At 45.8% G+C, this 24,345-nt stretch overlaps 2 protein-coding genes across 3 annotated transcripts in view; both read right to left on the bottom strand.

Annotated features, from left to right (window-relative positions):
- Positions 1 to 292: 292 nt before the first annotated feature.
- GFRA3 (GDNF family receptor alpha 3) lies at positions 293 to 17,321 on the bottom strand. Of its 2 annotated transcripts, none has more exons than XR_013445833.1 (8): positions 17,148 to 17,321; positions 11,402 to 11,686; positions 7,206 to 7,298; positions 5,476 to 5,788; positions 2,926 to 3,029; positions 2,667 to 2,805; positions 2,190 to 2,278; positions 293 to 1,995 (listed from the first exon to the last, which is right to left on the bottom strand). XR_013445833.1 is itself a non-coding variant. In XM_036083817.2 (8 exons), the coding sequence occupies exons 1-8, from the start codon at positions 17,221 to 17,223 to the stop codon at positions 1,906 to 1,908; spliced, it is 1,185 nt and encodes a 394-aa protein (XP_035939710.1). In that variant the 5' UTR covers positions 17,224 to 17,321; the 3' UTR covers positions 296 to 1,905. The 2 variants fall into 2 exon arrangements, 1 of the variants encoding a protein (XP_035939710.1); XM_036083817.2 differs by having other exon boundaries at positions 296 to 1,995; positions 2,671 to 2,805.
- Positions 17,322 to 22,568: 5,247 nt separating this feature from the next.
- Positions 22,569 to 24,345, bottom strand: part of CDC25C (cell division cycle 25C) — a 35,315-nt gene continuing 33,538 nt past the window's right edge. The window contains exon 17 of the mRNA XM_078067465.1: positions 22,569 to 24,206. Within this exon, the coding sequence (XP_077923591.1) occupies positions 24,057 to 24,206 (150 nt within the window). The 3' untranslated portion in view covers positions 22,569 to 24,056. The remainder of the gene's footprint in view (positions 24,207 to 24,345) is intronic.

Genomic DNA, 24,345 nt, shown 5'->3' with positions numbered 1-24,345 from the left:
CAAAATGTATAAGGAGAGGCTTCCCTATCCCACCCACACTCTGGCAGCAACTCTGCACATCCTACCCCCAGTCACCTCCTCACTACCTTAAAACTTGGTTGGGAGAAAAATGAGAAGACAATCAAATACCCATTGATGTAGAACTGGTTAAATAAACTATGTATGAAGGAATAAGCATCCATTCAAGTCACGTTCTGCAGCTGATAAAAAGGATGATGTAGGTCAAGCTCTACTCATGCATGCTGAAAGATATCTGTGACCTACACAAGGATACCTCATTTACATAAAATTATACATGCCCACTGATTCTCATGTGCACAGAGATGCAGAGAGCATTTGGCAGTTTGCGAGTAGGAATTTAAAGATTTTACTTTCTTCTTTATAATTGTCTGTATCGCCCAAATCTTCTACAAAAACCACTTACTATAATTGCTACCTTTTTTCAGTTCTTACTATGTGTCAGTCCCAATGCTTTTACATGGGTTATCTCATTCCTTCTGAAGTGGGTTCTATGCTTTTTCACGTTACAGATGTAGATAATGAGGTCTAGAAAAGTTGAGCCCGAGGTCATATAGCTAGTAACTGACAAAGTCAAATGTTGTTGGAGGATCCAATGAATTAATGCATGTAGTAGGGGCTAGATAAATGAGGGTTATTATTATAATTATTGTACAGCACTCATCACACTACCTCATTCTTCTTGTCTACTCCCCTGCTCTGGTGTGTGAAAGACTTGAAAACAGGATCTTATTATGACTTCAGAATCTTCTACATCCAGCACAGTGTCTTGCACAGCCAGCACTCAGGAGATGCTTTGGAAAGAGTGAGTGAGTGAATTAATAGATAAATGTCCACAGCTCTATAAATATATTTTCCCAACTACTTTGTTTCCTTATCCCAACAGGATTGCAAATGAGATCAAGGACCAGTCTCTCCTTTCCTCTGGCCCCCATTATGGTCTGGAGCAAACCAATAACACAAGCAGGTGCTCAATAAATGCTTTGGTTGACTAAGGACACTCCCCTCTCAGCTGCTGTGGCAGATCCCAGACAGTATCCTAGAAATGGCTGGATCCGGGACAGATACAAGGTCCACAGCCTCCCATAAGCGATTTGTTCTTCCAGCTCCATGTCAAGTACACAGAGAGGTTGAGAAACTTGCCTGGAAGTCACACAGCAATTGGTGGCAGGGTTGCTGTCTCACCTGGCCTCTACTCTTGTATCTGTAACACTCCTAATTCTGTATAAATTCACAATGTGAGAAAATGGGAAAGGAGCAAAGTTTTTAAGTCAAATGTTTAATCATGATCCAAGGGGATGGGGGTACTTCAGGACAGGAGCAGGAAGAAAGCAAGACCCAAATGCTCTGGCTCCTGATGCTCTAATGCTCTGCAGGATCCCCGGGTAGGACAGGCAGCAGGTTCCCATCTGCCCCATTTAGAGGAGGAGACAAGGGGGTAGGAGTCTTGCCCCAGCCTTCCTCACAATGGGGAATGTCTTTCTAGGCTGCCTCAGAACATCCAGCCCTGCCTACCTGGAGAATGCAATAGAGAATGGCTGATTTGTTAGAGCCTGGGTGATTCTGGTGGGCAGGAGGAAGGGATTAGAAGAGAGCTTAGTAGAGGTGGTCTCCACCAGAAGATGGTCTCCACCAGAAGATGACTAAACCACAGTCACCAAGTCCTAAGAAAGGGCAGCCTGAGTCAGAAGCAGAGGGAACGAGAACTTAGCTAGTCAGTTTCTACTATGGCCCCATCTGGAGTCAGCTGGATATGTGGGGTGCAGTCAGGGTCGCCATGTTGTTTATCGCACAGGACTCCTTCTGGATGATGCTCTTTCCTTAGCCCTTGCAGGCTGCAGGTCAACTGGGTGTGGTTGAGGGGAAAGGGGCCCAAGGGAAGTCCAGCTACCAGAGGCTCAGGAGCAGAATCAAGGAAAGTGTACAGGAGAAAAGAGACGGCACCCACGGCTGTGGCCTCAGAGCAGGGTTTTTGTTCTGTAGAAGAAATGGAATGGAGTCAGCTCCACCCCCTTCACCACCTTGGCCTCAGTCAAGGCCTTGTCTCCCTCCCCTGAGGTATCCATTAGAGGTCTATAGTATTCATGAGGTCACCCCCTCTGTCCCCTTCTCTGGGTTTCTCCCAGCTAGTCCAGTAAAGGTTAAGAGGTGTGTAATAGAGGAGGCCCTACCTGGTGTTCCATCACGGAAAAGGTAGAGTCCGCCCAGTCCTGGGAGAAGAGTTGGCTGTGAAAACGCATCTTAGCTGCAATGGCCTCCACTGAGGAGAGGAGAGAAGGTAGAATGGAAGCAGGCAGATGGCAGAGATTTCTCAGGCTCCCACGGAAGGTAAGGGAATGTCTCAGGGACCCTGACATATAGCAGGGCAGGTGGGAGTGGGCTATTGTCTCATTCTGCTTGCTTGTTCCTTGAGTTGGAGAGTGTCCCTGGGGCCAAGACAGGTAGAACAGGCAGCCTGGGGGGGTCATTCAGGGAGTGGGAGAAGGAAGAAAGGCCCAGACTTCGGGGAATGTAAACCTATGCTGAGGAGGGGGCAGGAGATGTCTGCAGGAGATGGATGGAACCAGGATGGACCACAGAGCTGACCCTTTTCCTCTCCTGGGATCCAGCTGACAGAACCATGGGGGCTGGGAGCAGGTGGAACGTACTCACTGAGGCAGGGATTGTGGGAGAAGGACTCTTCCAGCTGCTCACACTCGTCCTGCAGGTTGCCGCTGCCTCGGCAGGTGCAGCTTAAGGCAATACTGGTGTTGACACTGCTGACAAAATTGGGAGTCATGGCAGTCCCTGTGGGGTGAAGAGAGAATTGTCAGGGCCTCGGCCAACCCAAACTTCAGTCCCCACTCTCTGACACCTGTCTCAGGAGTGCTCCATCTCCAGAGCATTCTCCATGGCCCCCAGCCTCACCAATCAGCCCCACGTATGCTCGCAGACATCTGGAATGTTCTGTTGCACAGGTCCCTAGGATGTCCAGAGGATGGCAGTGGGTCTGAAAATCGACCAGGCGAGATCTGGAAGAAGGGAAATTTTAAGAGTCCTCATTGAGGGTCTGGCCTGCAGCCTTCCCCCTTGATACCCCTTTAGCGGACATACCCATCTTCATGCCAAATCCTCGTCTGGTTTCAGGCCTGGCCCAGGGCTTCCCCCTCAGTGAAGCCTGTTCCTGTCATGATTAAATGCACTGTCGCCCCATCCCTCAAAGCAGACCACTTTGAATTTGGGCTCCATAATACCTAGCTATGAGATTTCAGGCAGCTTCTTTAACCTTAGTTTTCTCAACTGTGAATAGAAATGAAAACAGTACTGGGAGCCTGGGTGGCTCAGTTGATTGAGCGTCTGACTCTTGATTTCGGCTCAGGTCATGATCTCAGGGTCATGGGATCGAGCCCTGCGTTGGGCTCAGCACAGAGTCTCCTCTTCCCTCTCCCTCTGCTCCTCCCCCTGTTCTTTCTCTCTCTGTGTGTGTCTCAAATAACTAAGTAAAATCCTTAAAAAAAAAAAAAAAAAAAAGAAAGGAAGAAATGAAAACCATAGTTCCAAGTGGGTTTTTGTGAGGATGAAATAAGAGATTGCATATACAGCATTTAGCATAGTGGTTGGTACATGCGAAGTGTTCATTATATGTCAGATATTGTTATTCTTCACACTGATCCTATAATAGGTAAAGCTGGTTATCTTCAGGTGATAGAATTACAAGTATGTTTTTCTGTACATACTTCTGCAGTTTTCCTTACATTTTGCCTTTTGTTAGATGGGTGGTTTACTTCTCTGTCACCTGCCCCCCAAATGCAAATTCCTCGAAGGGAAGGACAGTGTCTTAGTCATCTAGCCCGGCACTTGCTACGTAACAGTAGCAACTACGAGCACAAGGGGCAGTGTAGCCAAGCGGTTAGGCCAGACTTCATTCCAAACCTCATTACGTAACCCGACTTATTACCTGGATGAACCTCAACAAGCTATTTAAACTTTCTCTGCTGTGGTTTCTTCTTTGTAAAGTGAAGATGATAAAAAACAACAATACCATCTATCTTACAGGGTTCTTGTAAGGTTTACATGAGTTAATGCAGAGTATCTAAAACAGTACCTAGTCCATAGTAAGTACTCAGTAAGTGTTGGTGTACCGATGTTTGAGAGCTTTTGTGTAACACTTTAGAGAAGAAGGAAGTGGGGCTCAGAGAGGTTAGGTAACTTGCTCAAGGTTACATAGAAATAAGGGCTAGAACCAGGCTGCAAAACAAGGTTGGGGTGACTCTCATTGTCAGCAAATGCTACTTGAATGGATGATAACTTCAATTTGGTGAGTGTTTTGTCCTGAGGAGGCAGAGGAAAGCCAGATCGGAATTTCTGGAGAATATGTATCAAACATCTTACAGATCATCACATACTTTGATTTGGTATTGGCATTTGTAGCAACACGTCCTAAGTAATAATTAGATTTGTGCGCAAAAATGAACAAGAGTGAGGGATGCCTGGGTGGCTCTGTCAGTTAAGCGTCTGCCTTCGGATGGGGCCATGATCCCAGGATCCTGGGATCGAGTCCCGCATCAGGCACCTTGCTCGGCGGGGAGCCTGCTTCTCCCTCTGCCTGCCGCTACCACTGCTTGTGCTCTCTCTCTGTCTCTCTGACAAATAAATAAATAAAATCTTTAAAAAAATGAACAAGAGTGATATTTATTGTAGTATTATTTATAGCAATAAAGAAAGCAACCTAAATATCCAACAATAGAGGAAGGATTAAATAAAGTATGGGGCATCCATAAAACGGAATACAATGTAGGCATTTAAAAATCAAGTGGTGGAAGGACAGTAAAAGACAAAATAAGCACCACCATTTACTGAGCACTTACTCTGCACCAGTAAGCTAAGCATCTACATAAATTATGCAATTTAACTCTCACCAGAATCCCATGAGATCTGTATTATTATCCCACTTTTTACAGAGGACTAAGAGGAACGTTAGGTTAAGTGATGCAGTTTTAGGTTAAAGTGATGGGCTCAAAGTCACACAGCCCCAGGCTTTAAATTCACATCTGTCTGACTTCGGAGCCGGTGGTCACCACTATCCCATACTGCCTCCCCAGAAAAACGCCCATGAGATATACACATAAGTGGGGGGGGGGGGGAAGGAAGGTACAAATATATTTCTAGAATATCGTTTGGTTTATCTGTATACAGAAAAGACTGGAAGGAAACCCTCCCCAAAGGATGTGGATTATCTTCAGGTGAGGGATTCTGAGTGCTATTTTATACGTTTTTATATTTTCTGAAGTTTTTACACAAAGTTTTTTTGAGAAAAGGGTTTCAGAAAATACTGAAGGGAGCTACGGGGTGAAGCCATTCCACGGTCCCTGGGCGGCAAACCCGGCCCCGCACAGGAAGGCGGCCATCGGAGAAGGAGCGTCGTGCGCGGCGCCCTCGCCCGCCCTGCCCGCCCACACCCGGCACCTGCACCTGCACCTGCACAGCGGGTCGGAGACGCAGACGCGCCGCAGCTCCAGGCAGTTGGGGGCCTCGGACGGCAGCGCGCAGCTGGGGGCGATGGTGTTGCGCCTGCGTTGCCCGCAGCCCTGGTCGGCGGGTGCGCACGGGCACAGCAGCAGTCCCTGAGCGTGGGGCTCCGACGCCTTCTCAAAGAAGGCACGGAGCTGCCGGAGGCAGGTGGGGCGTTGGCAGCGGGACCCCGAGCACGCCTCCACATAGGCCTTGCGCAGCCGGTCACACTTGTCATTAAGAGTGCACAGCATGGCGAACTTGAGGCAGAGGTCTGAGTCTGGGGGGGAGAAGGGCACCAAGTCACCAGTCGTCTCTGCAAACGGGCAGCCCAGTTTTGCTAGGAACCCCTGCAACCCTCCGATTTAACATGGACGGTGGTGGGGATAGGAGGAAAGTGACGACTACCCTGAATACCGCCACTGCTAATCCGTGGCTTTCCCACTACCCATAAATTGTATCTGTTATTTGTGAGCTTCCCTCATCCTACTCCTCAGCTTGCCTAGGTGTAAAACAAAACAAAACAACAACAACAACAAAATAATAATAATAATAAATAAAAGAAATAGAAGCTATCTATCATCTGTCTATCGCGCTCATTTACCTAGAATTGAAGCGGCCAGAAATCTCAACTGAAACGCCTTCTTCCTCAGTTGTATGCAGTGAGTGAAATTTCATGGTAGAAATCATTAGCTAGAGGCCCCCTAACATTCTAAAGCACTTTCTGAACCATCAGAAACAGATGCAACCGAATTCTACTTAGAATATTTGTTATGTTTTGCATCTATTCTGCCCAGTTTTAATAACACCTGTTTTTAATGACTGATGTATGCATAAAAGCTCCCCATACTCCGAGTCTTGGGAAATTATGGTGCTATTACTATTAACAGAATATTCTAGCAGTCAGAACAATGGAGTGACTGGAACAGGTTATTCCCAGATTCCTTGTAACTAAGAGTTTATGTATAAATCTCTATGCTTTTCTCTGAAAATTCTATTTCCAATATATAGGACTGATTGTACAACAAAGCTCACGTCTTTCTCAAAAAGCAAGTGCATGTGTGTGTGCTCCTTCCCAATTAACACAATAGCCCCACTGTCCTGAAAAGCATGCATTTTATTTATTTATTTATTTGTGTGTGTGTGCAAAATGGTGATTTTATTAAAGCATGGGGACAGGACCCATGGACAGAAAGAGCTGCCAAAACATGCATTTTAATCCTTGCCAGACAGATGGCTCCCACCCTGAGTCACCCCTGAGGAGTCACATTCTCTCTCACCATTTTCCCGGTCCAACACCTCGCCCATCCCATTAGAATGGTTTGAAAACAAGCAATTTCCTAGTCTTCAGGGACAAAAAGCTACTTTCCTGGCTGCCTCAAATAAGGGTAAATACTTCATTTCAGCATATTTTTTCTGGGACTGCTGCCACTTCAGACCCTTTGTAGAGACCCATCTTTTGGAACCCTAATGGGCTCTCTTCAAATGCCTCCCTAATACCTAGTGCTCTTTGTTGACTCATAAGACCACACCATGCCCACAGCTCAGACTCTCACCCTGACACAATGCTTCTTTAGTTACCTGGCAGACTAGAACTCTCCCCCAACATGCCCTCTGGTTTGTGTTACCCACCAGCCACTCTTCCTTCAGGGTCCAGGCCCACCCCTCATGCCCCAGCCTCAGCTTGCCCTCCACACCTGGTTTGAGCATGTTCAGTTTGCTGAGATTCATTTTCCAGGGTTTTCTGGTCACTGTGTCTTCATAGGGGGAGACATCCAGTTCAAAGTCACCTAGAGACAAGGTGACAAGAATCCTGAGGACTGGGTTGGGGGGTGGGAGCAGGAGGGGCTGAGGCTGCTGGGTCAGCCCTCAAAGCCCTGTGGAAAAAAGGAAAAGGCACAGTCTCTACCTAACTAGCTGCAAGCAGTTAGAGGTGAGAAAAAAAGCAAGGCCATAAAGGTATAGGCTGGGCTCAATGAATACCATGAATTTAATGATAAAAATAATAAAGCTACTATTTGTTGAGTACACTGTGCACTGGGCACCATGGCATCAGTAAAAAAGAAGAAAAAATTCAATGTCAGTCCTCCTAGAAGCCTTTGGGTAGGTAAGAAGAAACAGGCTGAGAGAGGTTAAGTCACTTGCTCAGGCTCACAGAGGCTAAAAAGTGGAGCTGGGACTTGAAACCTGGACTATCTGATTCCAGAGTTTCCACTCCTAACCACTAGACATATGGCCTGTGGGTACATAAGCAGGCAAGGGGACTCTGTCTTGTTGTCTCTTACTGTTGAGGAAGGGGCAGTAGTAGACTCTGTTCTAGACCTGACCACCTAGCTATGGAGACGCATCGCATGCTGAGGACGTGGCTTTGAGTCCGGGTCCCAAACTGAACCAGACTGAGAAAAGCAGAGAACTCTGGAAGAGACGATGATCTCAAAGGTAACATACTTTTCCCAGTCACCCGCAGGGTGCTGTGGGCTCCTTAAAGAGACATAATAGGTCTTATAAAGTCACTGCATAGCTCATACACATGGTAGGTACTCAATAAATGTTGGGTAATAAATCTTGTTGGAAGAGAGAGGTGAGAGAATGCAAGGTGTCACTCAATATGCCTTTGAGAATACATCTTCAGGAGGGAAGAAATATGGATGATGTCAAGCAGATAAGAAAGGATGGTCTGGATATTTGGGAAGACCTGAAAGACTTTTCTCAAGGGAAAAGTTGGGAAGGCAAGAGGATCCAGGGAGAAGTCTCTGGGGAAGCTCTCAAAGAGAATTGATTAGGACGAGGAGTGGAAAACAAGGAACAAAAAGTGTGGTAAATTGTATTACTGTTTCCAGTTATATGCTAGCTACCCACCCTGTGGGAGAATTATACACCACCGCCCCCCATCCCCCCTTGCCATGTGACTTTCAGGCCCCCTATGAAAGGAGTATACTTCCACACCCTACTGTAAGGATTACCCATGTGACTTGCTCTGGCCTGTGGACTGTAAGCTAAACTGACATAAATCACATCTGAGCAGAAGCTTTACGAACCATCACATTATCCTGCTGCTGTTCTTTTCCCTCTACCAGCCTGGGTCCTAGAAAGAAGAAGACAGGTAGAGCAAAGACAAAGCTAACTCAAGGAACCCCACAGCAGATGTGTAACGAGCAAAAATGAAAATTTTGTTGTGGAAGGCCAGATATGTGGGGGTTGGTTGGTTTTTACTGCAGCATAACCTAGCAAATTCTTATTAAAAATGTAACTGGTATCTAGAAATGATTGCGGCAATAACAGCAAAGAATCTAAAATGTGTGGTTTTGGCTTTGGGACTGGGCAGTGAGTGGATGGTGAATAAGCTGTTCCTGGGATATGAAAAATAGCAGTCCTCAATATGCAGTGGCAACGCATTTGGTAAAATTGTTGCCTGCAATAACTTGGAAGAAAGATGTACTGAATGACATTGCGCTTTAAGGGAAAGAAGCTGAGAAGCAGAAGGTTCTAGTATGTCTTGATCGCTATTGGCTGCATTTTGCAAGGTACTACAAGAAAGACAAAAGATCAGAGAAATGGCCAGTTTGCAAATAGGAAGGAAAAAGAAAAGAAACAATCCAGAAATTTGAGGATTTGTAGGATTAAGATATGCAACTGTTTTTCATATTCAAATAGTAAAAGATAAAATTGAAAGATGCTTTGTGTAATAAGGTCGATTACAACTCAGCCTTAGGGCAAAGACCAATTCAATGATATGGCTATCATGCCCTTTGTGGAGATCTCTCATTGATTAAGATAGTATCAATAAATCCTGCCAGTTAGACAAATATGCTCAGAGACAAAAGACTAGGGTAGTGACTCTCCCACAGAAGCCTGGTAAGAGCAAGATACTTCTAATTAGGTCTAGATAGAGACACATATCTTGAAAAGAATTATTGGGAAGGCTACTGGCACATGGGGTGACAGGAACCAAAGATATAAAAAGCAATTAAGTTTTGAGAGAGTTGTACTGCTAAGAGCCACCAGCCTGGATTCAAATAGACTCTACTGGAGTCTGAAAATGTTCCCAACATTCCTCAGGTAGCAAGCAAGCTGAGAATGCTGTTCACTCCTCAAGGAGGTGGGAGTCTCCAATATCCTTCTCAGACATGGCCAAAGAAAATAATGGGAAAGGAAGGACCTGCCAGGGGTAGGGGGGCTGGGCCAAGAGCCCTGGTAAACAACAGATAAAGCAACTCTCCTAAGGAGCAAAAGCAGAGCCTTATTAAAGAGCAGTGCCGGGACGCCTGGGTGGCTCAGTCGGTTAAGTGTCTGCCTTCGGCTCAGGTCATTATCCCAGGGTCCTGGGATCGAGTCCCCCATCAGGCTTCTTGCTCAGCGGGGAGCCTGCTTCTCCCTTTGCCTGCAGCTTCCCTAGCTTGTGCGCTCGCTGTCTCTCTCTCTCTGACAAATAAATAAACAAAACCTTAAAGAGCAGTGCCCACTACCAAGGGAAGATGGCCCTTACAATGTTTATGTAGTAGGACATCAGAACAACTATGAGCAACGTCTGCTGTGTGCCTCCCATTCCTCCCCTTCCTGAGAGTGTTGTGTTCTCCTGTCCCTGTTCCACTGTTGTATACAGAATATATATTGGAGGCAGATGACCTGTCCTTTTTGTCCATAGGTAGATAGATCAAGAAGAGTCATATCCAGACCTGACAGAAATTATCACAAGATCCTAGACTGGGAAACTGATGTACTGCTTGGATAGAATGCTTAGGGTATCTTCCTTAGAAAGTGGGTTGATAGGCACCTGACTGGCTCAGGGAGAAGAGCATGCAACTCTCTTGATCTTGGGGTTGTGAGTTTGAGCCCCACGTTGGGTGTAGAGATTACTTAAAAATAAAAAATCTGAAAGAAAGAAAAGAAAAGAAAAGAAGGAAGGGGGTTGATATATTTTGCTTGTGGAAGAGAGAGAAATGAGTATTTTAACCAAATAGTGGACTATGGGAGCTTGTATATTATCTCTGACTATTTTTGCCCTCCCTGTAAGATTATATATCCTCACTTATTGCCATGTGATTTTCAGGGTCTCTTGTGGGAGGAGTATACTTCCCCCTCACCAGGGATGTCAGGCTTGGTCATGGGATCTGCTTTGTTCATGGAATGTGAGCATAAGAATTTCATGTAACATCTGTGTAGAAGCTTTTAAAGGCATCACATACTTCTGTCATTGCTTATTTCCCTCTGCCATGAGAAAAGAACTTCCCAGATGGAGGCGGTACCTTCAGCCTGGATTCAAAAATGAAGAGGACACATGACACAGCTAACACAGAATATGAGCAAGAACTAAACCTTTGTTTTACAAGTCACTGTTTTGTTATTGCAGCATAGTCCAGTAAAAGCTGGCTAATACAGAAAGGTAGACACCTTTCTGGAAAGAGTAAGAGGAAGCTCTTCTCTCTTTGGCTATTCCAGTGTCTTCCCTCTTACTACCTTCTGTCTGGTTAATGAGTATCCTTTCTGTTAAAGGCAGGACCAGGACACTGCCTCCCAGTCTCTCTGACCTTATGGATTACATTGTATTTGGAATCTGTGAATGGGTTAAGATCATTTCCTTCCACATCCTGTCCATACCCTTCTGTTCCAGGAGCTGCCCAGGTTGGGCCTCGGCCTGGGTCAGAGTTCTGCCAAGAGGCAGTTACATGTGACCAGGTAAGAAAGGGGGAAGTAGGGAGAAGAGAGGGCAGTGTTGTGGGTGCCCAGAAAGATATTGCCAAGTCTTCCCTCTACATCTTACTGACGTCAAATGCAGAGCTTCATTACCATCCTAGTCAGAATCTACCCATCCGGCCTATATTCTGCAGGATTAAACAACAACCCACAAGAGCCATCTTCCTTAGCTGAGTCCACTCTATGATGGGGGCCTCACCAAGGCTGCGGGCAAGGTGAACGGTCCAATAGATGTCCAGGCAGGCAACTTGGTTCTTCATGCGGCGGTGGCATGTACAGCTCATCAGAGAGCTATTCCTGAGGTGCTGTGCTGCCTCCCTGCACTCCTCAGGGACCAAAAGCTCCTGTGAAGGTGATGGGGTGCTTACACTAGAGGTGCAGGAATTCAGGTGGTGGTAGGCAGCATTGCAAATAGGATCGACCTGGCACTTCCTCCTGGCCTGGATACAGCTGTTCACCAGCCGGCCCTCGGTGGGGAGGGGGTCTGTTGTGGAGGAAGAGAGACCAGGTGAGGCTCACATGAGGTCAGAGTAGCTGCCTGGGAGTAACAAGTTGTAAGGTAGAGTAGGGGGGATTCAAGACCAAACCTTGGGCAGGAAAGTCTTGGGGTGGCACAAAGGCCTTTAGGAATAAGCGGGGAGAAAAGCCCCGCAGGAGTAAAGAATCTGTAGCTGTCACAATTTGGACAGAACAGATCAGGTCCAAGAAGAGGTAGGTTTGAAGAGAGGCTTCTCAGCCTCCTGGGAGAAGGGGGACTGTTGTTTGAAGCTGAGCCTCATGACCCTGCCAGGCACAGAGAAGAGGGCCCTTGGCAGGGCAATGCATGGGCAGGGCTAGTATCATAACCAGAGAGTTGACAGGGTGCATGGTAGTGCTAAATGACACTTAACAACAACTCTGAAGCTTCCATTAAAAGTCACTTAAAAATACCTTCCAGGGGGAAAGGGTCAGTGTTGGAGTTGGGGAGCTTTTGCTGATTCTGTCACTCAAGAATACTAAGGTTGGTTATAAGTCAGCCCTTGTGGAAGACCCTACAACCTAGAACTTAGCATCCCTATCAAAGGGTACCAGAATGCCATCATGTCATCAGTTTTGCAAGGCAAAACTTCTAGGAATCATTTTTAATTCTTCTCTTTCCTGTTTAATCCAACAAGTCCTGTCAACTCCACAATATATCAGGAAACTGTCCACTTCTCTCATCTATCACCACCTCCTTAGCTCAAACCACCATCAACTCCTGTCAGAACTACTTCCAAGACTTTTTATTGGTCTCCCTGATTCCATCTTCCAAATTCATTCTCCCATACCATTCAGCCATCTTTCTGTTTTGTTTTGTTTTCCAGCTTTATTGAGATAAAATTGACATACAACATTGTGTAAGTTTTAGGTATGCAATGTGATGATTTGATTCATGTATGTACTGTGAAGTGATTAACCCAATAAGATTAGTTAATACATCCTTCACCTCATGTAACTACCATTTTGTTGTTTGCAGCCACCTTTTTTAATGAAAAATTTTTAGGCTGGAAATCATTTTCATTGAGGTGAAATTCATGCAGCATAAAATTAACCAGCTTAAAGGGCATAACTAAGTGGCATTCAGTATACTCACATGTTGTTCAACCATCACATCTACCTAACTCCAATATATTCTCATTACCCCAAAAGGAAAGCCCATACCCATTAAACAGTCACTCTCCATTTCCCTCCCCCCTAGTCTCCGGCAACCACTAATCTACCTTCTGTCTCTACAGATTTACCCATTCTAGATATTTTATACAAATGGAATCATAAAATACATCATCTTTTGTATCTGGCTTCTTTCACCTAACATACTGCTTTTTGTGGTTCATCCACATGGTAGCATATATCAGTACTTCACTTTTTTACGAATGAGTAATATTTCATTGTATGGATATACCATGTTTTGTTTATCTATACACCAGCTGATGAACATTTGGGATGTTTCCATGTTTTGGTTAATGTGAATAGGGCTTCTGTGAGCATTCATGTACAAGTATTTGCTTGAATTCTGTATAATTCTTTTAGATATATATTTACGTGTGGAGTTGCTGGGTCATATGGTAATTCTGTGTTTAACTTTTTGAGGAACCACCAAATTGTTTTCCACAGTGGCTACACCATTTGTCATTCCCATTAGCATTGTACAAAGGTTCCAATTTCTCCACAAACTTGCCAACTCTTTTTATTTTCTGATTTGTATTTTTTTTTTTTTAACCAGCCATCCTTACAGGTGTGAGCTGGCATATCATTGCGGTTTCCATTAGCATTTCCCTTAAACTCATGATGTTCAGCATATTTTCATGTGCTTGTTTATCATTTGTATATCATGTTTGGTAATAATTTTTCATTGAAGCACAACACACATAAACATGCATTAATCAAAATGCACAGTACAATGAATTTCAAATTGAGTAGACTGTGTAGCCAGACCTCAGATAAAGGACCAGAACATTACCAGCTCCCAGATGCCCTCTGCCAGTCACCAACCGCTCCAAAGGAAATCAATGTCTTGATTTTCTAACATTAGAGATTAGTTTTGTTTGTTTTTCAGTCATACAATATGTGCTTTTGGTGTCTTGGTTTCTTTTGCTCAATATTATGTTTATGAAGTTCACCCACACTATTTTTTTTAAAGATTTTATTTATTTATTTATTTATTTGAGGGAGAGAGAGAGAAAGCATGTGCGTGCACAAGCAGGGGGAGTGGCAGGCAGAGGGAGAAGCAGGCTCCCCGCTGAGCAAGGGGCCCGATGTGGGGCTCAATCCCAGACCCTGGGATCATGACCTGAGCGGAAGGCAGACGCTTAACGACTGAGCCACCCAGGCGTCCCCACCCACACTATTAAGTATGGTTGTAACTGCCTTATTTCTATTTTTCTTACTGTGTATCATTCCATTATGTGAATATAACATAATTCTAATGGCAATTGGCATTACATGGGATCATCTCTTAAATATTGTAAATGAGATCATCTCATTTCTCTGCTTAAATTCTTCCAACAGCTTCCAATGCACTTAGATTCGGATCTAGTTTATGCACCCTGTTCCCTGCTCACTTATCTAACCTTACCTCCTAGCCCTCTCTTCCTCGCCCACTTCCTTCCACCCACACCAGCCTTCTTTCTGTTGCCACTGAACCAGACAAGCCTGTGTCAACCTTAGCGTTTTTGCCCTAGCCTTTCTGCTTGGAATGCTCTTCCCCCTGATCTTCACGTGGCTGGCCCCTTCTAGTAATTCACTTTTCAGCCTAAATGTCACTGCAGAAAGACCATCCCCAACAAACCAATTGAAAATAACCCCCTAGCTACTCTACCACATCATTACTCCAAAACTCTGCATAGCACTTTTCATTACTTGATTTTTTAACTTGATTTTTTATTATCTCTCCATCTAGACTTCCACATCTATCTTATCACTACTCTATTGCCAGTGCCCTAGAACAGTGCTTGTTTTTTATGAGCTCCTACTGTTTAAGAAATAACCAAATAACAGAGAAATTCTGCCACCTCTGTAATTTCCCTGAGCCCCTTCCCTCTACTTAAAATCAAAGTGCCCGGGTGCGCAGGTGGCTCAGTCAGTTAAGTGTCTGCCTTTGGCTCAGGTCAGGATCCCAGGGTCTTGGGATTGAGCCCCACATTGGGCTCCCTGCTGGGGGGAGGTAGAGCCTGCTTCTCCCTCTCCTTGTGCCCCTCCCCACTGCCTGTGCTCTCCCTTTCTCTCAAATGAATAAATAAAATCCTAAAAAAAAAAAAAAATCAAAGTGCCAAAATTAGGAGGAATCTGAGTTTAGTCAGTCCAACCTTCTCTTCCAATCAAATGATAATCAAGTAGATTGCTTATTAAAATGCAGATTTCTGACCCCATCCCAGAACTACTGAATCAGCCTCTGGCGATAATGCCTGGGAATCTGAGTTTTAGCAAGTTCACTGGAAAATATGATGCACCCTGAGAACTGGTCACATCCAATGCACAAACAAAGGCAGGATCAGTAGTATTGATTACACCTTTTGCTTCAGGCTCCAGTAAGCTTCAGCATGGCATTGCCACTCTTTTTATTTAAATTTTGGTATTTTGCTCACCATGGATTTTGGGGGGAGCACTGATTTTGATTTTTAGTATATGTGCTGCTGAAGCGAGCACTGATTTTGATTTTTTAAAAATACTGCATTGAGGAGCACCTGGCTGGCTCAGTTGGTGGAGCCCCATGTTGGACGCAGAGATTACTTAAAAAAAAAAAACAACTAAAAACTCTTTTAAAAAATACTGCATTAAAATATTCTTTATCTTGACTACTGTTTCTTTGCAACCCCTTCATTCATTCACCTTAGTCCCAGTCCTGCCTTCACTTTCTGGACCTTAGTTGCCCAAATGTAAGGTGAGGGATTGGATTAAACCAGTGTTTCTCAAAGGAGGGCTAGGGAAGAGACAGGTTAGGCTCCTTTAAGGGGTGTATCAGAATTTCCAAAGGTAATGGGTGGTTCAAAAAAACATATTTGATCATTATATATGTGGAAGATGAAAAAAGCTTTTAAATTTCAAAAACAGATTTAGGGAAGGCATGAGATATTTATCTTTATCAAAAGGGAAACAGGGATTTCAGCAGTTTGAGAAATACTAAATGTTTAAGAGGTTATTTCTGGTAGGTACCCAGTAAGTGCCTAATGAAAGAAATGTAACAAGTATAAGTCTCATTGCTTAAACTGGACTAAATATTGAGTCCCAACAATTTTCAAAAGTAAACCTCTCTTATTTCATAGCTGATAGTTCACTGAATCTGAACAGTGGTGGATTTAGGAGCAATTGCAGCTAAACAAAAGAAAAGTAGGGGCAATGTTAAATTTCATCATAACAGGGGGGAACTTGCTACACTTAACTGGTTAATGAGGAAGGTGTTTAATGTTTACCCCTGATCTTGATGTGCAGCTATACTGTTAGGGTTAATGAAATTTTCTGGGCAGTCAAATCAGACAAATGATACCTTGCTGCCCTGATTTACTGATGAAGTTAATCTGGACAGACCAGCGTTTCCCTTCCATATCTGTTTTGCAGTCAAGATTGTATTTCTGCAGTACTACTTTGTGGACCGAGGTGATGGGTCCATGTGTGATCTCTGCCTCAGGATTTCCTCCACTCAGGCTCTGTGCAGGAGTCCCACAATAAAATTCCATGCACCCATCCCACTCCCAAAGGTCATGGGCATATTCCCTGGGATCATGGATCCCAGGCTACCCATCCCGGGGGAATGGCAATGGCAGACCTTGAACTATATATTCCACAAAATACCTATTGTGTATCTATAATAGGGCAAGGCACTGTGCTGAGCCATCTTCCCCTATAGCGAGTCTTCTGCTCCAATTAAAACAATAAAAATATGTCCTGAAAGGGTAGAGGGTGGGAGTAGGTTGGTGACGAGAAATATTCCCAAATAATGATGTTAGCAAGTTTTAGCAGCAGTTTACAACCCTAATTTGTGACAAGTCGGTTTCAACAAAAACTTCTCTTTCTTCATATGTACCTAGAGTCCACTTCCCCAGTCCTTACAGGGAGTGGAAGACTTGAAGCCCATGTGGAGCAAATGGCAGTCCTGCTTCTGATTCTTCCCGCCTTCTAGAGATGCTCTCGTGGAAGTAGCCTGGCTTTTTGCAACTGTTCTGTCTGTGCAGATGCCCCTCAAAAGAGGTGCGTCTGGACCGGGTGGGGGTGGGGGGAAGAGGAGATGCTTGGGTGTCCTGGCCATGGCTAGCATTCCATCTATAATAGTTCAAAAACTGTATTAGGCATGGAAGGCATCCCCTTCCCGGCACCCTGGGCTTCCTTCCTCGGTCAGATGGACACCTGTGACCGGCGCCCCGCCTACGCTCCTCTCCCCTCCCCCGAATGCCCTGGCCAAACCGGCCCGCTTACGCACAGACAACACTCACCGGCTCCGAGCGGCAGCGGTACCAGCAGGAGCAGGAGCACGGACGGCAGTGTTCGCGGGTTCGGAGGACGCGCCATGGCTCGGTCCGCACGCCGGCCGGCGCCCTCCGAGACGCTGTGACAGCGCCGGGCGCCGTGCTCCCCCTCGCTCCTCGCGCCGAGGCTCTGCGCGCGGGGCTGTGGACCGCCGCCGCCCCCCGCCGCCTCCCGCCCTTCCTCGAGCGGCGACGACACTCTCCCACCAGGGTCCTGGGCGCCGCCCTCCAACTCCGAAGCGCACGGACGCACCACACCGCTGCTTCTACTCTGGAGAAGGCGGCGGGGGTGGGGGCGAGCGAGGTCAGGCGCCACGGCTTCCGCGTGCAAGAGGGTGCTCTACCCGAGCCTGCCCACCTGCGGTCCGCTGCCCACTTCCCTTAGGGAGAATTCTGCCCAAGACAATTGTGGCAGCTGCCGCTGGAGAGTCGCCATCTGGGGGGTCCAAGGAATTATCAAAAAAAGCACCATTTCTCACTTGCTGGACCCCCACCCCCTCCAGGAACCACAAGTGAAATCTTGTAGCAAAAGTTGAATAAACCAGCACGAGGGCAGTTTCACTTTGGTATTTATTTTTCCTCTTAGAATTTGCACATCCATGCCTCCATTTCCCCTTGAAGTAACTTCAAGGGTAAGCTAGGGCTGTTATCATTAACTCCATGATTTTGCAAAGATAGGTCCCGGACAGGTGAAATGGCTGTGCTGAGGGCAATCCTGGGGCCAGATCCCAGGACTTACGCCAGACTAGCTTCCTCCAAAATTTAGTGTCACGAGGGAGCGTGGAAGGATTAAACTCTCCTCGGATTAGGGAATTACCTGGAGGAACACAGGATCGCTGAGGAAGATGGCTAGAAAGGCCACTTAGGAGTCTCCTCATCTTTTTAGGTGATGTTTCAGAAAACAACCTACTCTACTAAGATTAAACAGTGAGGTAGAAACACAGCTGTGCCCAGAGCCCAGGATTTCTACCCACAAGGTAAGGGTATTTGTTGGGCATAGGGTTGATTCCCACCTGCTCCCAGGGTAAAAACAGAGACACAATGACTTGGAAGAACAACTAAGTGCTTAGAAAGAGATAGGATGATGAAAAAAGTGGAGGGTTTCACCCCCTGTCCCTGCAGCCCAAGCCCTCTCCTCACTTGTACAGAGGCCTGGCAGAGGGCCAGGAGGAGGGTATTGAGAAATGCAGTATAAACCTCTGAGATTTATTGGCTGTTGCTTCTGAATATGGCCATCCTGCTATGGCCTCTGGGGGGCATTTGCCGATGTAATCAGCCCAGAAAGAGAGTCATTCCAGCCAGGGGTGTAAATCACCTTTCACAAAGCTGGGAGAGAGACATGTGGCCCTAGATAAGGAAGGAGAAATGTGGCCTCTTGTGCCCTTTCCTCCCTTCTCCTGCCCAAGGGGAGCTAGTTCCTGAGCTGTAATGCACTTTAAATGGAGTTTGTTCTTCGTTTTAATCTCTATCTGCCCTGCCAGTCTTCCAGGAGAGCTGTGAAAGTGAACATCTGGCTCCTCAGCTTTTGTCAGGGCCTGTTTTCCCCAGCTCCACACTACCTCCCTATGCCTTCTCCTCCAGTAAGGTCAGAAAGCTGTAGCTGGGCACAGAAAGCCCCCACTGTCCACTCCACTCTGGCAACGATTTCAAAATGGGATTTAAAAGCAAAGGGTAACTTGGGGAGCCTGGGTGGCTCAGTCGGTTAAGTGTCTGCCTTCAGCTCAGGTCACAATCCCAAAGTCCTGGAATTGAGCCCCATGTTGGGCTCTCTGCTCAGCGTGGAGTCTGCTTTTCCCTCTCCCTCTGCCGCTCCCCCTGCTTCTGCTCTCTCTCACACACATAAATGAATAAAATCTTTAAAAAAAAAAAAAAGCAAAGGGAAACAATTTCAAAATTTTATTTATTTGAGAGAGAGAGAGAGAACGCCAGAATGGCAGGGGAGACAGAAACTCAAGCAGACTCAGTGAGCACGGAGCCCGACTCAGGACTTGATCTCACAGCACTGAGATCAGCCCTGAGCCAAAACCAAGAGTCAGACACCTAACCAACTGTGCCACCCAGGCGCCCCAAATGGTAACCATTTCAGATGGTTGGATTGCTAGGAAACAGCTGAGAGACCTATGAATCAACAGAGGTTGGGGTGGGGGTAGTTAAGAGGTATCACCTTTGCTCTCCCCCTCTTTCAGCAACCAAGCCCAATCAAGTTTGGGTGGGAGGATAGGCTGGGAAAAGGCATGTGTTCAGGATGCATACTCTAAGTGTCTATTCCGTGCCATCCCCATGGAATGGACCAGGAAGGCAGGAACAAAGTCAGACTGCTAGGCTAAGAGCAATGCTCAATTCCACCTGTAATAGGCGGAATTCTCACCTTTTTGTGAGAATGAGATGCTGGAGCGTCTTTCTATCTGGGCACTGGAGTAGAAAGCCTGACATCACCGAGCCTTGGATGATGACTGGAAACCAAAGGTAGGGGAGGGATGAGGAAATCTGTAAATAATTATGACTCCAACACTTATATTGCCAGCTCTTCCAGCACACCCTCTCCCCACCAACCATGTCCCCCGTGACTGCCAACACCTGCTAGATAAGCAGTCTTGTCTTTGGGAACCTTGTGGATAATGACAAATGAGCCTGTCCTTTCTACAAAGATGATGCTATTCAGCCGTCATTCAATTCAATAAGGTCTTTTGAGACTGATTATGGGTTCAACTTTGAACCAGGTGCAAAAATGATTAAGAGACAAACCCTGCCCTGGGAGACTTTGCAATCCACTGATTGGGCTCAACAGTCTAAAAACCCTGTATCTTACTCCACTTTCATTTGTAATCATGTTTTTCTGCCTTCTATCAAGCCCTCTCTCACTGAAAGCTTTAATTCCTGCTGCTACCCTCACCTAGGATGTTAGCAGTGTGCTGAATAGTCAAGAACACAAGCTTTGCGTCTGCCTTTGGCTCAGGTCATGATCCCAGGGTCCTGGGATCGAGCCCCGCATCGGGCTCCCTGCTCCGCGGGAAGCCTGCTTCTCCCTCTCCCACTCCCTCTGCTTGTGTTCCCTCTCTCACTGTCTCTCTCTGTCAAATAAATAAATAAAATCTTTAAAAAAAAAAAAAAGAACACAAGCTTTGGGGTGCCTGGGTGGCTCAGTCATTAAGCGTCTGCCTTCAGCTCGGGTCATGATCCCAGGGTCCTGGGATCGAGCCCCACATTGGGCTCCCTGCTCCGCGGGAGGCTTGCTTCTCCCTCTCTCACTCCCCCTGCTTGTGTTCCCTCTCTCGCTGTGTCGCTGTCAAATAAATAAATAAAATCTTAAAAAAAAAAAAAAAGAACACAAGCTTTATAGACTGCCTGGATTCAACTGCCATTTCCAACAAAGGCTGGATGACCTTGGGCACAGCACTTAATTTCTCTGTGCTTCAGTTTCTTCATGAGTAAAATTAATAACAATATCTACTTCATATAACAGTTGTGAGGATTATTTAAGTATACTGAGTACAGAGTTTAGCATAGTGCCTGGCACGGAGCATGCACTGAATAAATGCTATCATTCCAGATAGCGTGCAGGAGTTAATTTTTCTGTGAACTTGGCCTGCCGCCACCACCAGACTTGCTGCTTTGGAGCTGGAGGCTACAGTACTTCTTTCCTTTGCTAGTGGGCCAGACTGCGTATAGGGATGGGAAAAAAGGGAATCATTCTCTACCTTGCCAGTCTTTTGAGGGAAGGGACAGTTTCATAATTGAATACCTGTGGTACTTAGAATTGAGAACCCCAGATATATGTTTAAAGGAATTGGTGTTTCCTCAACATTTGCCTGAACTGAATGGGGAAAGGGAATCTTCCATACCTCCCCCCACTTTATACTCCTGATGAGGAAAGGAAAATGCTCCTCCCTTCTCTATGGCAGAGGTCAGCCAGGTCCTGGACTAAGACTGAAAACCATGTTTTTAGAAAGAACAGTTTCCAATCTTCATTTCTTGACTTTATGATAAACAAATACAGTCAGTGTTAGTGTAGAGCTAACCCGCTATATGCTTCATGCCAAGGTCTCCGGCCTGGGGTCTTAACCCTTAGCCTCACCTGCCAACCCCAAGCAACAACCTTATAGCCCTGACTTCTTAAGAATCTATAATTGAGGATCTTACATATTTAAAGTCTAATACAGTGTCAACTCTAGAAAGGCACACTGTTCTTTGATGAGGATTTGGTAACAGCAAATCCATTCAGGGTATAGACACTGGAGCCATACTGTCTAGGTTCAAACCCCAACTCCACCGTTCATTAGCTGTGTGATCTTAAACAAGCTACTTAATCCCTCTGTGTCTCAATACCTTTATCTGTAAAATGTGCAAAATAATAAGTACCTGCCTCACAGAATTGTTGTGAAAATTAGATTAGTTTATACATATAAAATGAGTTCATAAAAAGACTTGCATATAGTAAGCACCTGAAAAATGTTAGCTACTATTATTACTCCTAAAAATAACATGAATCAGGGCGCCTGGGTGCTTCAGTTGGTTAAGCGACTGCCTTGGGCTCAGGTCATGATCCTGGAGTCCCGGGATCGAGTCCCAGATCAGGCTCCCTGCTCAGCGGGGGGTCTGCTTCTCCCTCTGACCTTCCCCCCTCTCCTGCTCTCTCTCTCTCATTCTCTCTCTCAAATAAATAAAATCTTCAAAAAAAAAAAAAAATAACATGAATCAAATCGCATGGCACCTATGCAATGGGAGGATATTATACGAAATTATATAGGCAAATGGTGCCTTTTAGGCAAATACAATTTTTTTCACAAAGTAGATAAACTAATTAAGCCCTAGTTTTTGTTTTGCAACTCAGAATTTCCACTTAATTAGGATTACTGAAATGTGAACATGTGTACCAGTCTCTTCCTTGGGGGGAGGGGGGGGTTGGTTCTACTTTTCTGGGGAAAATGATCAGGAAATGACCCACTAGGTTAGGCAGTGAGTCCTGGGACCCCCTCCTCATACTTGGAGGTGGAGGTGCATCAAACATTTTCCTCCTCAGGCCACCAGGAGTACCTGTTTGGCAGGTAAGTATGTGGGGGTGGGACGGAGGAGCAGCATCTCCCCCTCAGCCATCTGCACCTACTGTGGAAACAGCTTTTCGCTCCTTTCGCTCTGAGCTCAAGGGCTCGGGGAGAAGGCCAGGTAGCTTCCCTCTGGACAGAGGCAAGAGCAGGCAGTGGAGGCTGCGGGGCCCAGAAGCTGTGTTAAAGAATGCAGCAGTGCCCTCTGCTGGGAGGCACACGCGCGGCACTCCAGGAGAAGAGCCCTGGCCAACCTTGCAAACATCAGTCCAGCAACAGCCCTTCTTCCCTCCCACTCACTGAAAAAAGGTATCCCTGCTCCAGAACTCGGGAAGAGGTCACTTTTGTTTCTATTCTGTCTCATCCAGGCGTCAGAGATCTTTGTCCTTTTCTAGTCCTGGGCTAGCACTCCCACTAGGTTAATGTGGGAGAGTGACAATGTTTAGTCAATTCCACTGCCACCCCAGGCCATAGGGCTGTATCTCATTACAAAGACAAAAACCTACTTGCCTAAAGAGCTCTAAGAACGGAAAGCCTGGGATAGTGCCGAAGAATGCACTTTAAAAGGTCTTCCTAAAAAAAACAAGTAAATAAAAGGTCTTCCTTAAGTCTAACAGCTCGTTTGCTACTTTTCTATCCTTTTATTCCTACCTTCAGACAGAACATATCTCTACTTCCAACTATCCCAAGTCATCTCTGTGAGATGTAAAATGAAGTCAAGGAAAGAGTAGGGAAATGGGAAAAGTCAAAATTCCATTGAGGTTGTAGATAAGGAATCTTTTAAAGCCCAACTCACCTATAACCTGATTTAGAGATGCCAATCACCTTGGTTTTCTGCGCCTAGTTATCACAGAGTGCTGAGTGTGGGGCACACTTTTAAGGTATCGCATACTTGGAATGGTCCAGGAAAGGAAAGCTGAGATATCGCTAAAGAATACAACTTGAAAGGTTTTCCTTAAGGGGCGCCTGGGTGGCTCAATTGGTTAAGTGAGCCCTGCCTCGGGCTCTGAGCTGGGCAGGGAGATTCTTTCTCTCTCTCCCTCTCCCCACTACCCCACCCCTTGCTAAAAAAAAGAAGAAAAAAAAGCTTTTCCTTAATTCCAGAGCAGTGGTTTTCAAGCCTCAGCATGCATCAGAATCACCTGAAAGGGAAAAATTTTAAAACCCCAAATTCTGAGCCCTCAGAGGTTTTGATTTAGTGGGTCTGCTGTGAGGCCTGAAAATTTACATTTCAAACAAGTTCAGATGATCCCTATGGTCCAGGGCCCAAATCTGAGAACCACTGGTCTAGAGAAAAGCACCTTGGCCTCAGCTATAAATCAAGATTGTTACACCTTTGTCTGAAGGAGACTAATTTGGTGATCTCTTTCTTATAAAGATCTTCTAGGAGGAGACTGGGCTCACAATCAAATCTCTCATTCTGTAGTGTTTATTTTCCCATTTAAGAAAAAGAGAGAGAAGGAAACAAAGAAGGCAAGTACAGAGAAAGAAGATGGGCAACTCTCTTGCACAGGCAGAAGACCAGGGAAAGCGCTGGCTGGCTTGTGAGAAGACAAGTCTAAATGGGAAGAGAATGCAAACACTTCCCGAAGCAACAAATCTCCATATAACTCAAGGCTACAGCCTTCTAGAGCCAGCTCCAGGACTCAGTCACCAGCCAGCAGCTCTGCTAAAACCAACACCCAGGCCTGGAATTTCATTAGCTTGCATCTTTTTGGTTTGCAGACATCTTTTAACAATCTTGGGTTTAGCCACATACAACATGGCCTCTTTCTGCTCAGCACTTCTACAGTGTCTTTTGGTGACTCCTAGACAGCCAACCACTGACGCACTATCATGGGCTCACATCCTTCACCAGTAAGGCAATCTGCTCCTGCAGCTGCCGCTCTCCTTCCCATGCTTTGCTCTGGCTTCGACACCTCAGCAGCTCAGCCTTATGGTCTTGATGATGCATAGGGCAGTAGCTCTGTGGTTCACACAGCTCCTGAAAGGTAGGGGACAAAGTAAGGGATGCTCTAGTCTCCAGAACTTCCTACGAGGTATAATAGAGATGCTGCTGGTGGTAGCTAAGAAGGAGCAGCAGTTTCCTCTCAGAGGGCTTTGCAGGCCGTGGAAGTTGCATG

The sequence above is a fragment of the Halichoerus grypus genome, chromosome 2 (genome assembly GCF_964656455.1).
Source record: "Halichoerus grypus chromosome 2, mHalGry1.hap1.1, whole genome shotgun sequence".
Lineage (NCBI taxonomy): Eukaryota > Metazoa > Chordata > Mammalia > Carnivora > Phocidae > Halichoerus > Halichoerus grypus.
Note: the sequence above shows the minus strand (reverse complement) of the source record. Positions and strands in the feature narration are given on the sequence as shown.